This window comes from Oncorhynchus tshawytscha, linkage group LG29 (assembly GCF_018296145.1).
Source record: "Oncorhynchus tshawytscha isolate Ot180627B linkage group LG29, Otsh_v2.0, whole genome shotgun sequence".
Classification (NCBI taxonomy): Eukaryota; Metazoa; Chordata; class Actinopteri; order Salmoniformes; family Salmonidae; genus Oncorhynchus; species Oncorhynchus tshawytscha.
In genome coordinates, this window is record NC_056457.1 from 17,319,365 (window position 1) to 17,337,211 (window position 17,847).

The 17,847-nt window shown below is 43.3% G+C and overlaps 2 protein-coding genes across 3 annotated transcripts in view; both read left to right on the plus strand.

Moving 5' to 3' along the window:
• sspo (SCO-spondin) overlaps positions 1-11,716 on the plus strand; it is a 70,646-nt gene extending 58,930 nt beyond the window's left edge. The window contains 10 exon segments of the mRNA XM_042308449.1: positions 247-374; positions 1,406-1,548; positions 3,536-3,582; positions 3,971-4,135; positions 4,804-5,012; positions 6,153-6,248; positions 7,549-7,609; positions 8,015-8,145; positions 8,664-8,814; positions 11,034-11,716. Of these exon segments, the coding sequence (XP_042164383.1) occupies positions 247-374; positions 1,406-1,548; positions 3,536-3,582; positions 3,971-4,135; positions 4,804-5,012; positions 6,153-6,248; positions 7,549-7,609; positions 8,015-8,145; positions 8,664-8,814; positions 11,034-11,056 (1,154 nt within the window). The 3' untranslated portion in view covers positions 11,057-11,716.
• Positions 11,717-11,864: 148 nt separating this feature from the next.
• kcnh2b (potassium voltage-gated channel, subfamily H (eag-related), member 2b) overlaps positions 11,865-17,847 on the plus strand; it is a 307,801-nt gene continuing 301,818 nt past the window's right edge. Inside the window, exons 1-2 of one of the 2 annotated variants that reach the window (XM_042308515.1) lie at positions 11,865-12,042; positions 12,499-13,224. In XM_042308515.1, the coding sequence (XP_042164449.1) occupies positions 13,149-13,224 (76 nt within the window). In that variant the 5' untranslated portion in view covers positions 11,865-12,042; positions 12,499-13,148. Of the gene's footprint in view, positions 12,043-12,264; positions 13,225-17,847 lie in introns of those variants that run through there. The other variant, XM_042308516.1, reaches the window with a different exon arrangement.

The window sequence follows — 17,847 nt, forward strand, 5'->3', positions numbered from 1 at the left end:
CACGACACCAGGTAACACACACGACACCAGGTAACACACACAACACCAGGTAAAACAGATGACACCAGGTAACACAAAAACTTGAAGTTGAGCATGCTTTTATTTTTGAACTATACAGGTGGAAAGTAGAGACATATATCATCATACTTACCTGGTACACTTAATAACTTACTATTAACATATTGAAGCACTGAACTGAAGCGTACTGGTCCTGTGTATTGACATGAAACATGTGTCCCTGTGCAGAGTGTCCACCCAGCCAGGTGTTCAGCCAGTGTGCTGGCTCCTGCCCCTACAGCTGTGAGGACCTCTGGCCAGAGAACCAGTGTGTATCTGGACCCTGTATCCCTGGATGCACCTGTCCCCCAGGCATGGTCAGTACACTCAGGCATGGTCAGTACCAACAAGCATGGTCAGTACCAACAGGCATGGTCAGTACCAACAGGCATGGTCAGTACACTCAGGTATGGTCAGTACACTCAGGCATGGTCAGTACCAACAGGCATGGTCAGTACCAACAGGCATGGTCAGTACCAACAGGCATGGTCAGTACACTCAGGTATGGTCAGTACACTCAGGCATGGTCAATAACAACAGGCATGGTCAGTACCAACAGGCATGGTCAGTACACTCAGGCATGGTCAGTACCAACAGGCATGGTCAGTACACTCAGGTATGGTCAGTACACACAGGCATGGTCAGTACACTCAGGCATGGTCAGTACGTTCAGGCATGGTCAGTACGTTCAGGCATGGTCAGTACACTCAGGCATGGTCAGTACGCTCAGGCATGGTCAGTACACTCAGGTATGGTCAGTACACTCAGGCATGGTCAGTACCAACAGGCATGGTCAGTACCAACAGGCATGGTCAGCACGTTCAGGCATGGTCAGTACACTCAGGCATGGTCAGTACACTCAGGCATGGTCAGTACACTCAGGCATGGTTAGTACCAACAGGCATGGTCAGTACACTCAGGCATGGTCAGTACGCTCAGGCATGGTCAGTACACTCAGGCATGGTCAGTACGCTCAGGCATGGTCAGTACACTCAGGTATGGTCAGTACACTCAGGCATGGTCAGTACGCTCAGGCATGGTCAGTACACTCAGGCATGGTCAGTACACTCAGGCATGGTCAGTACACTCAGGCATGGTCAGTACACTCAGGCATGGTCAGTACACTCAGGCATGGTCAGTACACTCAGGCATGGTCAGTACACTCAGGCATGGTTAGTACACTCAGGCATGGTCAGACAGTGACAGTCTGCTTATTGCTGAGTAAGGCACATTTCAATACAATGAGAAAAGATGTTATGTAGTTACCAGGTCAAGAGATGACTGTAAAGGACACTAATCTAAACACCACGCTTCATCTATGTGTCACCTGATCGTCTTCCTTGAGCAGGTGCTGTACAACGGATCATGTGTCCCTCATGATGCGTGTCCCTGTTCTCCGCACTCCCTCCCGGGAACCCTGAACATGACCCTGGATGACCCCGAAGGAGAGGTGGCCTCTGGGACGGTCTTACAACACCAGTGCAACACATGGTAGTCAACACCTCATTATTATTACTCATTATTACAGTTACTTACTAAAGCTTGTAGTATATCTTCAAAACGGTTGTAAAGATATGCGATCCAATTCCATGATTGGTAGATTTGATTGGGGATATGTAGCTAGCCTATTACATGTGTTAAGAAGTCATAGCGGTTGATTGACAGATATACAGTTGAAGTCGGAAGTTTACACATACCTTAGCCAATTACATTTAAACTCCATTTTTCACAATTCCTGACATTTCATCCTAGTAAAAATTCCCTGTTTTAGGTCAGTTAGGATCACCACTTTATTTTAAGAATGTGAAATGTCAGAATAGTAGTAGAGAGATTGATTTATTTCAGCTTTTGTTTCTTTCATCACATTCCCAGTGGGTCAGAAGTGTACATACACTCAATTAGTATTTGGTAGCATTGCCTTTAATTTGTTAAACTTGGAGCAAACATTTTGGGTATCCTTCCACAAGCTTCCCACAATAAGTTGGGTGGATTTTGTCCCATTCCTCCTGACAAAGCTGGTGGAACTGAGTCAGGTTTGTAGGCCTCCTTGCACACACAAGCTGTTCAGTATTTTCTATGGAATTGAGGTCAAAGCTTTGTGATGGCCACTCCAGTACCTTGCCTTTGTTGTCTTTAAGCCATTTTGCCACAACTTTGGAAGTATGCTTGGGGTCATTGTCCATTTGATAGACCCATTTGCAACCAAGCTTCAACATCCTGACTGATGTATTGAGATGCTTCACGGTTGGGATGGTGTTCTTCGGCTTGCAAGCATCCCCCTTTTTGCTTTGAACATAACGATGGTCATTATGGCCAAACAGTTGTATTTTTGTTTCATCAGACCAGAGGACATTTCTCCAAAAAGTATGATCTTTGTCCCCATGTGCAGTTGCAAACCGTAGTCTGGCTTTTTTATGGCAGTTTTGGAGCAGTGGCTTCTTCCTTGCTGAGCGGCCTTTCAGGTTATGTCAATATAGGACTCGTTTTACTGTGGATATCGATACCTTTGTACCCGTTTCCTCCAGCATCTTCACAAGGTCCTTTGCTGTTGTTCTGGGATTGATTTGCACTTTTCGCAGTATGTTCATCTCTAGGAGAAAGAACGCGTCTCCTTCTTGAGCGGTATGATGGCTGCTGAATGGTCCGATGGTGTTTATACCTGCGTACTATTGTTTGTACAGATGAACGTGGTACCTTCAGAGGTTTGGAAATGGCTCCCAAGGATGAACCAGACTTTTCAGAAGTTTTGGCGGATATCTTTTCATTTTCCCATGATGTCAAGCAAGGAGGCACAGAGTTTGAAGGCCTTGAAATACATCCACATGTACACCTCCATTTGACTCAAATGTTGTCAATTAGCCTACCAGAAGCTTCTAAAGCCATTACATAATTTTCTGGAATTTTCCAAGCTGTTTAAGGGCACAGTCAAATTAGTGTATGTAAACTTCTGACCCACTGGAATTGTGATGCAGTGAAATAATCTGTCTGTAAACAATTGTTGGAAAAATTACTTGTCATGCACAAAGTAGATGTCCTAACCGACTTGTCAAAACTATAGTTTGTTGACAAGACATTTGTGTAGTGGTTGAAAAACGAGTTTAAATGACTCCAACCTTAGTGTATGTAAACTTCCAACTTCAACTGTAAAGTACCCAGACCTGAAATACTGTACAGTATTACACATCTTTGGAATGTAACTGATTGTCTCGGCACCCAAAACCAGATCTTGCGTACGTGCTGGCCAGCTACATTTATGTACCGTATTTATGTCTGTCACATGAGACTATGTAATGGAGAGACTGTCAGATTCAGACATGAGTTAAGTAATTTCATCTTTCAGCCCAGGGTTTTGATACACAGCTAAAAGACTGAGGGACTGAGAGGCATGATTGTTTGATTAACTGCCTCTTTGAGTTTCTCATCTTTGGATCCTAATGTGTCAGGTATTTATCTATCCCTTTCTTCCTCTCTTCCTAAGTGTTTGTCAAGGAGGAGTAGTCAATTGTACTGAGGACCCATGCAATGGTGAGTGTAGCTCTTCAACCATGTTTAAGTAGCTGTGTACAGTGTTGACCTGATACAGAAGCCAGTGCGTGCAGGAAACTAGAAATCTGCTCTGCCAGCAAGTGCCAGCATGTGGCATATGATAACTCTGTAGTTTCCCACTGTAGCAAAACTATCAAATTAAATGATATGTCCCCTACTAGACTATCAACTACCGACTATCACCAAAGGATTTCAGTGCCCGAATCCCTCTGTGAAATGAACCTCTTTTATAATGGACAGTATGTGTCAGACCAAACATATCTTTCCCTCCTCTTGCTTTCTTTCTCGCACACTTTCTCTTCCTCTATGCCTCTCTCTGCCTCCATCACTCCTTCACATGCTTCTCTTCCTCCATGCATGTCTCCAGTGGACTGTGAGTGGGGTAGTTGGTCAGAGTGGAGTCAGTGCTCAGTGAGCTGTGGTTCTGGCCAGCGGAACTCCAGGCGGACCGTCTTCCAGCCTCAGCAATACGAGGGGGCAGAGTGTGAGGGCCCGGCCCAGCGTACGGCACTATGCAGGGCCCCTGATTGTGGTGAGTGTCTGAGGTCTAGTATGTAGGCCCTACGTGAGAGACTGGGGCTGCATTTCATTCTAGGGCAGTGTTTTCCAACCCAGTCCTCTGGGACCCCTATTCGTTGCGCATAAAGGTAACTGCCAAAATAAAGGAAACCCCAACATAAAGTGTCTTAATAGGGGGTTGGGCCACCATGGGCCGCCAGAACAGCTTCAATGAGCCTTGGCATAGATTCAGCAAGTGTCTGGAACTCTCCTATAAGTGTTCAATTGGGTTGAGATCTGGTGACTGAGACACACACTTTAAACCCCCTATTCTCCTTTCAGACACCTCTTTCAAAGTCACTGAGATTCTTCTAGCCATGGTAGCCAGAATAACTGGCAACGAAGCATTTTTAGACATGACCCTAAGCATGATGGGATGTTAATTTATTAACTCAGGAACCACACCCGTGTGAAAGCCCCTGCTTTCAATATACGCTGTATCCCTCATTTACTGAAGTGTTTTCTTTATTTTGGCAGTTACATGTATTTGTTCTAATGCAGCACAAACACCACTTGATGTTAAGTTGATTTGTTGAATCAGGTGAGTAGGAGCTATAATTAAACAATGTCACTGTCTCCCCCTCTCCTATTTCTTGTTTTTCCTACAACTCTCACTACTTACCCCTGCCCCTCCCCCTGTAGCCTGTCCTGATGGAGAGAGATGGAGGAAGAGTGTATCGGAGGCTCTGTCTGTGTGTGAGAGGAGCTGTGTAGAGATCTACCTGACCTCCCCACTCAACTGCAGCGCTACCGAGGGGTGTATGTGTAAGGAGGGGCTCTACCGAAACGCAGAGGGCCTGTGTGTGATCCCAGCACTCTGCCCGTGTGAGGACCAGGGGGTGCTGAGAAAGGTACACACACAGACAAACAAACAAACTAGTATGTTTATGTACACTTACACACACCCACAAAGTTACATCAAAGAGTACAATTATATGCACCTATGCACATAAACAGACACCAGACACACACACACTCACACACACCAGACACACACCAGAAAACACACACACACACAGACACACACACACACACACACACACACACACACACACACACACACACCAGACACACACACACACACACACCAGACACACACAACTAAAGGGCCCAACATAAACTCCTATTCCTCCTGCACTGCAGTTTGTACCTCATTGTCTTTCCTCCATTGGACTCTCACTCGCATCCTTCCATTCCATGTCTGTTTACCTGCACTCCTTTCAATGCCTTTGTGTTCATACATAAAGGAGGGCTAAGTAAACGATGATGGATTGTGTGAGTCTGTTTTGTTTTGTGTGTGTGTGTGTGTGTGTGTGTGTGTGTGTGTGTGTGTGTGTGTGTGTGTGTGTGTGTGTGTGTGTGTGTGTGTGTGCGTGTGTGTGTGTGTGTGTGTGGAGGGATGAGTAACGATGACGGACATGTCCCCTGGGCCACATTAAAGTACAATGGCCCACTATCAATAACGCAGGGAACTGTTGAAAGCTATTATAGTGCTACAGAAATTAACCACCTCTTTAAAGACGCATAATAGGAATATTTAATGAGAATATATTATAGGAAGGATTAATCATGTGATGACAGGGGGTCGGTTTCTCCTCTTCCTCTTTAGTTGTCGTGAATAATGTCCATGAAGATCTTGTAGGGCTCTAGAAGTGTCTTCTCTTGTCCTTATAGTCCCATAAACTCTCTTGGAGTGTGTTTCAAATGGCACCCTATATTCCCTATGTCGTGTAGTCCTCATATGGCTCTGGTATAAAGTAGTGCACTATATAGAGAATAGGGCGCCATTTGGGATGCATTATAGACCTCAGGTTTCTCTGCTACAGTACAGTAGACCTGGGTTATAATCAGCCACCTCAATCATTAGTGGCAATAGCACTGTAATAGCCACTGCAAATGCAGTATATTTATTGTCTGTGTGTGTGTGTGCTTGTGCATGCGTGTGCGTGCATGCATGCATGCTTTTATGCGTGTGTGTGTGTGTCTCACAGGCTAGCTCTGAATGGGAGGAGGGCTGCTTGGTGTGCCGCTGTGTGAACGGGCAGAAGGGGTGCCAATCAGGATGCCCACTGCTGCAGTGTGAAGAGGTGAGAGATAAGAAACTTTCACAGACTTGCACTTTCACGGACATCTCAGTTATTCTTACAGCTGGAGAAATTCACAGAAAACGCCAGAAGGTTTGGGGGGGTTGTGTGAGTTACAGCCCAGAGCTAAATCGATATGAAAGTACTTAAACAAAGTAGTCAATATTTTTCCCTTTCTCAGTTGACTGTTCTCATGCCCTTTAAATAACTGGGTTCACCCTCAGCTCCAGACTAAGAGGCTATCGCTAGTTGGCTATCAATAGATACCTCTCCTTGAAATAACTGGTTTCACCCTCCATTTTGCCCCCTCCCTTTTTTAAGTAGCTACAAAAATAACACTTACCTCCCCTTTGTTTCAATATTTTTGTTGGAGTTTTTCTTATTTTTTTGTGCAAGACAAAACATAACATGCCACCTGGTGGCAGACAAGGCACATAACATCTATGAACAACAAATTCAAACAATAAAAGATGAAACAATACGAACAAACAATTCACAAAAGCACAAAGGGCAATAATAGTGATATTGTCAGTTTGCCCCTTTACGACACCGGCAAAGTTGTGATGTGAGCTTGGGCAAGGAAAATGAAACAAAATGGGTGCATCTATCAGACCTGCATCTACCCTTCACAAGAAAAATCCACCCAAAGCTATCTTTTGGTATTGGTTTCATTTGTCCATTGTTGATATACTGTAGTCCCTAAATGTTTTTCATGTCAGCGATCAAGTTTTCAAGATACTGTATATAACTGCAAAACGCAGCATCATATGATGCAAAATGCATCTTACCAGCCTTATTCCTGTATTTTGAAAGTTATATATCTTCGATACTCACTGACATGTAAAACATATTGGGACTATATCAATGGACTAATGAAACAAGTACCACACGATTTTGGGTGGAGTTTTCCTTTAAATAACTGGGGATCACACTTACCTCCACTTTAAATAACCAAGGCTCCCACTTACCTCCCCTTTAAGTGGCTGAGCTCAAGTTCAGCCTCCCTGGGGCCGGGGCAGGCCTGGAGCAGTGCATTGTGGGGGGCGTGGTGATGCACTTGCTCCTGTCAGCAGGCCCCTCCTGGAAGATGATGATTTATTCCTGGAACAGCTTTATTCTATTTTCAGAGCGAGACATGATGGGGACTCAATTAGTAAGCTAAGATAGTGACTAGTCTTTTCTCCTTTTCCTACCCTCTTGTCTCCCCTTGGCCCTCTCCTCTCCTCCCATCCCCTTTCGTCCTCTCCTTTCCTCCCATCCATTCTCCCCTCTCCTCTCCTCCTCTCCTATCCTCTTATATCAGGGGGAAGTGAAAGTGGAGGAACCAGGCAGCTGCTGCCCAGTTTGCAGGAAGGAGTTCCCTGGTAAGAGTTCAACATAAACAATGCTTAGTCCTTCTCTTCCTGTATTTATACAAATATTTAGTGTGAAACATAGTGCTTTAGGTCCTAAATTGTCCACAAAGGCATGTACAATAAGACAGCATTTATCTCTTTCAATGTTGTATAATGGCACAGTTGGTGAGGGGGCATTGAAAGTCAATGTGCCTTTGGAGCTCTCTCTCTCTCTCTCTCTCTCTCTCTCTCTCTCTCTCTCTCTCTCTCTCTAGAGCTAGCTCTCTCATTCATTAATTCAAAACAAACCCTCTTTTATTTTCTCAACTCCCCATGCTGCCCCCATCATTATCCTCTTCCTCCACCGCTCCTCTTAATCTCCCTTTCTCCCTTTATCTCCCTGCTCTGTCCTATTTCCTCCTCTCATCTTACCAGGGGAGCCCGTAGCGGAGTGTCGCCGTTATACGGAGGTCAGGAACATCACTAAGGGAGACTGTCGTCTTGACAACGTGGAAGTCAGCTACTGTAGAGGGCGCTGTTTGTCCAAAATTGACGTCATTTTGGAGGTTTGCTGATGTGCCGGCTTTCACCCACTCTTATGCACTGGGCTGGGATGCAGTGTTGCAGACAGAAATGTAATATGTAGAGTGGACCTGATTCCCTATCCTGTAAGATAGAGAAGAACCATGTCTATTCTACAATACATTTCTATGGGAATTTTCTGTGATGTTGCAATAGTCCCCATTTGTGTGCTTTTTTCACCAGTTGAATGTAGAGGTATTGGCACTTCATCCAGAACAAGAGATCCTAGACCATTCATCGCAGTGATTTTTTGTTTTACTCTTAAACTCCTGTGGTAGAAAAATAATGTAATGGCATCACTGTGAAAATGTGAGTAAGTAAAAACAAACATGATCTCAGCTAAATGTTTCACTACCTTCCGTTACCATGGTAGCAAAAATAGCTGGTGATTGGTGTCAGTTTCAGACTCGAACTCTCACCTCTCTCACGCGTGCGCACCCCTCCTTTCGCTACCTCTCTGTCCCTCTCTTTTTCCTCCTTTTTCCCTCCTTCCCTCTCTCAGGAGCCTTACCTCCAGTCGCTGTGTGACTGCTGCAGCTACCGGTTGGACCCTGAGAGCCCCGTGCGCTTCCTTAGCCTCCTGTGTGACAGTGGGGAGAGTGAGCCCGTCGTCCTGCCTGTCATACACAGCTGTGAGTGCACCAGCTGCCAAGGTGGGTAGAGTACACTCTGACGCAAACATTGACCCCTGCTTATCACCTCATCAGTAGCCTCTTTAAACCTCCCCCACACCGACAGATAAATGCATAGCCTACAGTACATGACCAAACAGGCACAGACACACAAGCTGATGTGCACACACAAACAAACATACATGTGCAAACAAACACACGCTCACTCACACACACACACACACACACACACACACACACACACACACACACACACACACACACACACACACACACACACACACACACACACACACACACACAAACACAAACACAAACAGCCCCCACACACACACACTCACACACACACTCACACAAACACAAACACAAACAGCCCCACACACACACACACACACACACACACACACACACACACACACACACACACACACACACACACTCACACAAACACAAACACAAACAGCCCCCCACACACACACACACACACACACACACTCACACACACACTCACACAAACACAAACACAAACAGCCCCCCCACACACACACACACACACACACACACTCACACACACACACACACACACACAAACACCCCACACACACACACACACACACACACACACACACACACACACTCACACAAACACAAACACAAACAGCCCCCCACACACACACTCTCTCCCACCCACCCACTTCCTGCCAGCGCCCATGCTGTTAGTCATGCTGTCTATCAGTCCATCACGCCCAACCGTCATGGCCACTCTCTCTGTCACTCACACCCAGTTGCAGTCCCACTGTCCCTCGCTGTCTCTTCCGCTCTTTGTCATTCTCCGTTAATGCACTTTAAACGCCATGATGACTGCATCCCCACGCTGAACGTACGTTCCCTGTATGTTTACGTTTCCCAACATGCATAATTCAATCAGGGCCCCAGTTACAACAACCAAATATTGTAGTAATCCATAATCAACCTGGCTGATTGCATTAGCTAATTTGATATTTATATCACAAGGCAATTTACAGCGCTCAGATTCTTCAATAATATAGTTGGGATGGCATTGCCTGCTGACAGATTTTTTTATTGGGCAATTCCATGTTTAACATGTGTAATAAAATAATGTATATAAAACATTCTCAGTGAAGACTACATTTCACCCTACCCCTTTTTCTCCCCAATTTCATGGTATCCAATTGGTAGTTACAGTCTTGTTCCATCGCTGCAACTCCCGTACGGACTCGGGAGAGGCGAAGGTCAAGAGCCATGCGTCCTCCGAAACCCGACCCTGCCAAGCCACACCGCTTCTTGACACACTGCTGTCTGAACCCGGAAGCCAGCCGCACTAATGTGTCGGAGGAAACACTGTGTCAGCGTGCATGCGCCAGGCCCGCCATAGTAGTCGCAAGAGCTAGATAGGACAAGGATATCCCGGCCGGCCAAACCCTCCCCTAACCTGGACGATGCTGGGCCAATTGTGTGTCTCCTCATGGGTCTCCCTGTTGCGGCCGGCTGCGACACAACCCGGGATCGAACCCGGATCTGTAGTGAAGTCTCAAGCACTGCGATGCAGTGCCTTACATGCTGACCACACTGCATCGCGCGCATGTTTATTTTGTCCACCCACACCAGACACGATCAGGACATGTAGGTTGAAATATCAAAACGAACTCTGAACCAACTATAATGATTTGGGGACAGATCGAAAAGCATTAAACATTTATGGAAATTTAGCCAGCTAGCTTGCTGTTGCTAGGTAATTTGTTCTGGGATATTAACATTGGGTTGTTATTTTACCTGAAATACACAAGGTCCTCTACTCCGAAATGTATCTACAGATAAAACGGTAAACCGAGTTTGTTTCCGGTAATCTCTCCTCCCTCAGGCTTCTTCTTCTTCTTAGGACTTTATATGGCGATTGACAACACACTTTAAGGTGCATTATCACCACCAACTGGACTGGAGTGTGGACCTCAGTCCATCTTTCAATCACCCACGTGGGTATATGCTCCTAAAAACCAATGAGGAGATGGGAGAGGCGGGACTTTTTTATGGGAGAGGCGGGACCTTTTTACATCTGCCGATGTCACAAAATGCTATACAGAAACCCAGCCTAAAACACCAAACAGCAAGCAATGCAGATGTAGAAGCACGATATATGATAATTTGGCATTGTTATTACAAAGCAATTATCTTCAATACCTCTTATTTCATGGGTGTGTTTGCATTCTTTTCATACACAGGGGGAGATCTGTCCAGACGCTGAGTGTGTGTGTATAGGCCTAGTGTGTGTGTATGCAGAGGGACAGACAGACAGACGGGTGGACAGACCAGGTGTCCTGATTTCCTGTGGTCCATAGTCATTATATGACTGGATCAACTATCATAGAGTGCCTTCTGAAACTCTCAAATCCTTTACACTGTATCAACAATCATAGAGTGCCTTCTGAAACTCTCAGATCCTTTACACTGTACAGTGTTTTGCTACTTTTCTAATAAATCACTAGTGGTTTTTATTAAAACATTTCTGTTTCAATGTATTATTCTGTAAAATATATATATATATATTTAAAGATGATGTAATATTATGTTTGCTGCTGAATGTGACATCTATACCAGTAGATTTGGTAAATATATGTACATATCCTATGCATGTCTCTGTAAACATTGGCGTGTAATATTTAAACAAGAGGTCTCAGAGAGAAAGAGAGAGAGAGAGAAAGCGTTTCACAACGGAAGGCAGGCTGGAAGAGCTCACTGGGGGACGCTTACACGAGACTACCGCGTGACTGTGTCCTCTCTCCTGACTAAATAAGGGAGTTGGAACGAGAGGGAGGAAGCTCGCAGCCCCGCGGAGCGCTATTGATCTCCCTCCACTTCACATTACCGCCTTAATAATAAAAAAAAACATTCAAGTCTATCAGGACAGCATGTGTTATTGTGTGTTTCTTGTTGTATTTAGTTAAGAGGAAACTGTGTATCGGTTGGGAGAGTTGAGCTTCATGCTGTAAAATAACATCAAAGTGGATCAGACAGTACTAGCAACATGCATGCTGCACGCGGAGCGCGCCCTTTGTCTATCTCGCACTTGTGACGAAAGGGGAACCCCACATCCAGTGCTCTTGCATAGGCAGTGACGTGTCTGCTGGTCTGAAGCCTCCTCATTATGAGACAATTGAGGGTGAAGCCCCAGCATCTTTCCATGAAATGAACAAAGCGCACAGTCTCAAAAAAGCGCATTTTGTCAAAGAGGTGAGTCAACGCATTGGATTTTCGATTGCAATTTCACCTTTAATGTGGAATGAGACTCACAGCCTCACAATGAATAACGACTGTGGTGTGTGTGCCAGTTCGGTTAAAACCTTAGCCCACGCATTGATGTCATGTGGGTTAGCCTACACCTGTGAATGTAAATGCAGCTGCACCTGTGTGGACTGTCACAGACACCTAACCGTTTGACAACAGAGGCAGCTGTTTGTATTAGCCTATTTTAAACCAGATGTTGTTAGCTCTCTGTAGTTACAGCAGGCGGTTCTTCAGAATAGTCGCATCTATTTCCCTTTGTTAATTTGCCTGCGCTGCTTCTATGCTAGATGGGTTGAATTAATGTAGGATAATTATATTATTGACCACATAATTATCAAAATTATGATTATATGTAATGGCTGACGAGGTTGTGCTTTGTATTGTCCGCCAATATTTCAACAGTTCTATTTGCCGACGACGAAGGGTTAAAGAGGCGCAGTCGCCACCACTGGTAAGCAGAAGTCATCAATGTTGAGCGCACAGACCACTCTCCTCCAGAGCGATCACACCTCAACGAACTATTACGGACGTTACCCTACGTTTTCTTCAACTAGACTACTGGTTTCTCTCTGTTGCTTCCATCGGGTGCACGGACACAGGGAAGAATAAGGCCAGGAGGAGAGAAAAAAAGGACGCAACTATGGCAAAACCAAGGTTCCTTGGCAGGCTGACCGACTCCCCCTCCCCAGAGTCTGCAATGACAAATGAGAAGAAGTAACCTCTCGTCTTGCAATTCACCTGAGAGGATATCATTTTTGACAGTTCAAGGGACGTAAACAAACACGGGCTCCTCTCCTTGGAAACTGGAAACTGTCTCGCGATCCCCCCCAAATAAAGTGGACGCTCATTTCTAGAACGCTACTTTTCACTTAAAGGACTGTCCACTTGGTCCATCTCATGAAGTTACAAAAACGTAGGTCGGGGATTACAGTATTTATTATTCTATGACGAGGACACAGTGAATGTCGTCCGTTTGTCGGGACTCATCGACGTAGAGGTCAGCATTGGCGACAGAAAGTCCAATAACTCCAGTGGGATAGCGTTCAGCAAAGATGCCAGTTCGAAGGGGTCACGTGGCACCACAGAATACTTTCCTCGATACCATCATTAGGAAATTCGATAGTCAAAGTAAGTGGTTTGATTATTGCATGCATTTTATTATTTGAGTCCAATAATCAGTTCGTGCCTATTAGCGTATGAATACATAGCCTAAACAAATTGGATGACAACCTTCGGTAACATAAGCCTACCACATTCATTTTTCTTTGCATGGTAAGAAAAAGGTGGCATGCTCTTTTGCAAATATTGGACAAATATGATGCAAATAATATTGAGTCATTTATTCTCTTGAGAATAGTGATAGGCATACAATCTGGAGTTTTAGGATTTGCACATGTTATGAGGACTTTTTTATGAGAGCAGACTGAAAATGAAAACATAACAAATTATGCTGGTATGACATTATTGAGTGAAGTTAATAAACACAATGTTGAAAAATACAGCTTGCCTGTACATGTTCAAAATGGAATGAAAAGAATCACCTCAGTACCATAGATTACATTTACCGTATTGTAAAACAAAGTCCAATCACTTCAAACTAAATTATTTTGACAACTTAAATTTCTGTTTTGCATTTTTTATGCTGTGGGTAGGTGACATGATATGTTATAAACATATATTTGTGGATGTTTTGTACATTCAACTCTAATTCTGTGCATACTGTATGTACATATTGAGCAATGCCAAGAAGATGATTGACCAATCACATTGAACGCAGGAGATAGCCAAGTCCTAGAGTTTACACTTTCACACTGTGCGTACAGTTCAGTCACAGTCTCAAATCCTGCTGAGATGAAAGTATTTGGTCTCTCACCATTAAATGGAATCTGTTAATGATCAACAATTGTGCTCACAAAACAAGGCCCATATTTATTGTTTTAAAGCTGCAATATGCAACTTTTTGTGCGACTGACAAAATTCATGTAGAAATGTTAGTTATAGATCTGTCATTCTCACTAGCTAGGTTTCCATCCAATTGGAGACAGATTTTTATGGGAATATTCTAAAATATGCGTAAAGAAAATGTAGCATTTTCCCACCAGTGGTGTGTTTCCACCAAACAGACTTGTTGTGGATACAAATCAGTGCGGGATGAAGTAATGCACACAAAATGCACTTTTTTGCTTTCATGTACTGAAGAACATTTTTAAGTTCAACGTGTTTCCATTTGTCACAAAAACTGTTGTGTTAAAAATAGCAAATGTGGGTAGGCTGTGCGGGTAGTAGGCTAGTCTACATGATGAGATTATTATGGATAAGAATATTTTTATTTGTCAAACGGCAGTCAAGCATCGATCATCATGTCAACAGAATCAGACCCTTGATATTTATTGGAAAGGAGTATCAATATCACCGTGCACTTTCACCAACCATCTGTCGTGTCTTTGGCTACGCCGGATTAAGTGATATGACATGCTATTCTATAAAATAATTTCTCCGTAATTAATGTCACCTGATTGAGCTAGTCATGTAAATGTAATTAACTAGAGAGCCGGGCACCACGAAATAAGATTTATAGAGCTGTTATCTTCCGAATAAACTCTTAAAGACCTAGTAATATTTTACATCCATAGCAGTCGATATCAATAGTCACCTCAATTCAGTCTCATCTGAAAGTTGTAAATTATTTTATCTGCAAGAACACTGGCTAACAATTTGAACCAGCAATACAAAATTGGGTTTAATTATTTTACTAAATACCTAACTAATCACACAGAATTCACATACACACAATTAATCATAACTTGATTACAAATTACGTCATAAAGGAAAACGTCCCTAACGGGCGGAACAGATATGACAGCTTGTTACACAAAGGAAAAGGGGCTGGGTTTAGTGAAAGAGCAGGAGACTGAGGAACAAAGGGAAAAAGCTGTGCTATCGTAAATACAGTATCTTATGTATTCTAAATTACCGCCCATTTGGAAAAGGAAAATGCAATAAATATTTACTCTGAACTGCGCTTCAGTAGGTTGGTGGTAGATGGAAGGCCGTGTTGCCAAAACAAGTCTTTTGTCCTTTGAAGAATGTCTCTGCTGGTCAATTGGATACGTTGTAGTAACGTCGTTGTGTGACAGACGGGATACTCTGTCTGTTCCTTCCTAACCTTCGTTTGCAGCTGCTGTTGCTAACTCAACGGCTAGGAGGTATCACTTCTGTAGTGAATAAGAGTTCAAAAGTTCATACCATTCGCAACCAAAGCTCATGCTGATGTTGGCTTCGTTCTGTAGTTATTATCTGAACCATTCTGACATAGGACCGTCGTCCCCATATCCTCGGAACAGGAAGTTATGTTGTCGTCAAGGCTTTATATAGGAAGGGAGAAGAGGGTGTGTTTGAAAAGTTTTATAGCCCATGTCCCTTCACAGAGGCGGGCCACTGATTGAGCAGAGCCCTAACCTTATGAAAACCCAAATCTCTCATTTTAGAAGCTAAAATCACATTTCATCCATCACAAATAATTTCATATTCAAACATGTAAATAGAACAACAATTCCATGTGAATCCGATAACTCTAATGTGTAGACTTTCCACTGTAGAGTTTATGTCATCTTATCATTGATGAGAATGTCTCAGATGACAACAGAACTGACATCATATTCATTAAGTACCACTGCATATGTTCAATTGTTCGTATTACCAGAATATAGTTCATTTCCCCCACCTACTGATGTTCCCAGAATCTCTATGTTAACCAAAGGTTTTTTAAATGTAACCTCAGTAGGGTAGAGAGAGGAAAAAGGGGGGAAGACACATGACACATCATAAGTTATTTCATCTGTAGCCTAGTAAACTGCATGCCTTCCTGAGTCGTAGAAGGAGGACCACACACCATATCATCAAAGTTTACTTCAATATGATGGTTATTATATAAATGTTTACACATAAAGACGTTTCCACCACCATTTCTTGCATAATTAATTTTACAGATTCAAACAAATGATCTGTCTGCATTTATAAAATTGTAACGAAACTTCCTGTTTCCATTACAGCTGATTTTTTTACGGTATGACTTTTTTTATACGTATGAAAGCAAGTCTAAGAAGTGGTAGATCTGTTCTATGTGTGCTATTTCTATGCTTACTGTTCTTAAGTGTTGTTTTTGTGTCTCGTACTTCCGGTTTTGTACACCAGGTTCAAACAGATGAAAATACAATATTTTTGGTTATTGAAAATATATTTCATGACAGTTTAGATGGTATAATGATTCCAAATACTAACTTGCTTGTTTTGTCACATAAACTGAAATTTAGATGAACTATTACAATTTTAGCAACCAGGAAATGGCAGAGTAATTTCTGCATTTTGCTAATTTAATAGTTGACTGTTTAATTTAAAAAGTAAACATGTAACCTGTTTGGAGCCATGAGCTTTCTGACCCTTGATGTCTTTATTTCAGTTTTGCAAAGTTTTGGCAAGCTTCAATGGACCTCAATGGCCTGCTGTACTATCTTTGATGCAAATGGCCAAGTTTATCCATTTCTAAATTGACTTGCTTCCCAAGCATGGCTGATGGAGAGGTGGTAAACACTGGTGTCACGAACAGTCATCACAGCACTGCCTTAGGGAAATTCACTTTTAAGAGAGAATTTGAATACAAATCGGATGTGAGTCAGAGGAGTAAAAAGTGAACAGGAATCAGCAATCAGCATCTAGCACCTCTGGCCTCAGCAAGAGCAGCCTGATGGCGTTGTCCACTCAGCCACAAACCACCTAGCCTTGTATGCCTCTTTTCTTGGTGCTCCTACATAGTGTCCTCCTCCTCATACACTTGACTGAAAAGGACAAATCTAAATTTACAGTTGCCCTTGAACTTACAAAAGGATGAATACATGCCTTTTGTATTACAGTAGCCTATGACTAATTCCAGTTAAGCGCATAGTAATATTCTCAGTCTGCATGCACCCAGAGCCCTGTTTGCACACGACTGGTGCCTGCTAAAGGGGATTCATTAACGTTTTCTTCCTATGGTGCATTGACAGTGTTCCATGCCAATAGTTGCTAGGCATGGATAACTCACTAGATTACTGAAAAACGAATGATCCCTAGGCACCTCAAGGAGCTGCTGCATGTTCCTAAAGCATAACATTATCTTGGTCAATGTTGACTTTTGTTATTGTTAGTACTTCTCTCCTTAAGTATGTCTGTGATATTATGAATTGGTTTCACACAGTTTTCTCAGGCAATGCAAAGCATGAGGTTTTGATTTCAGTTTGTTTTATTATGTTATGGATTACCACCGCTCTGCGTTCTTTTATGCTGAGTGTACAACACATTAGGAACACCTGCTCTTTCCATGACATGCAGTGAGTACCAAAAGTATTGGGACAGTAATGTTGTTGTTTTGGCTCTGTACTCCAGCACTTTGGATTTGAAATGATACAATGACTATGAGGTTAAAGTGCAGACTGTCAGCTTTAATTTGAGGGTATTTTCATCCATATTTGTTTGATTTGGTCAAATTGAACCTTTATTTAGCTAGGCAAGTCAGTTAAGAACAAAATCTTCGTTACAATGACGGCCTACCCCGGCCCAGCCTGGATGGTGCTGGGAAAATTGTGCACCGCCCTATAGGACTCCCTATCACAGCCGGATGTGATACAGCCTGTACTCAAACCAGGAACTGTAGTGACCCTTCTTGCACTGAGATGCAGTGCCTTAGACCGCTGAGCCACTCGGGATCCCATATCA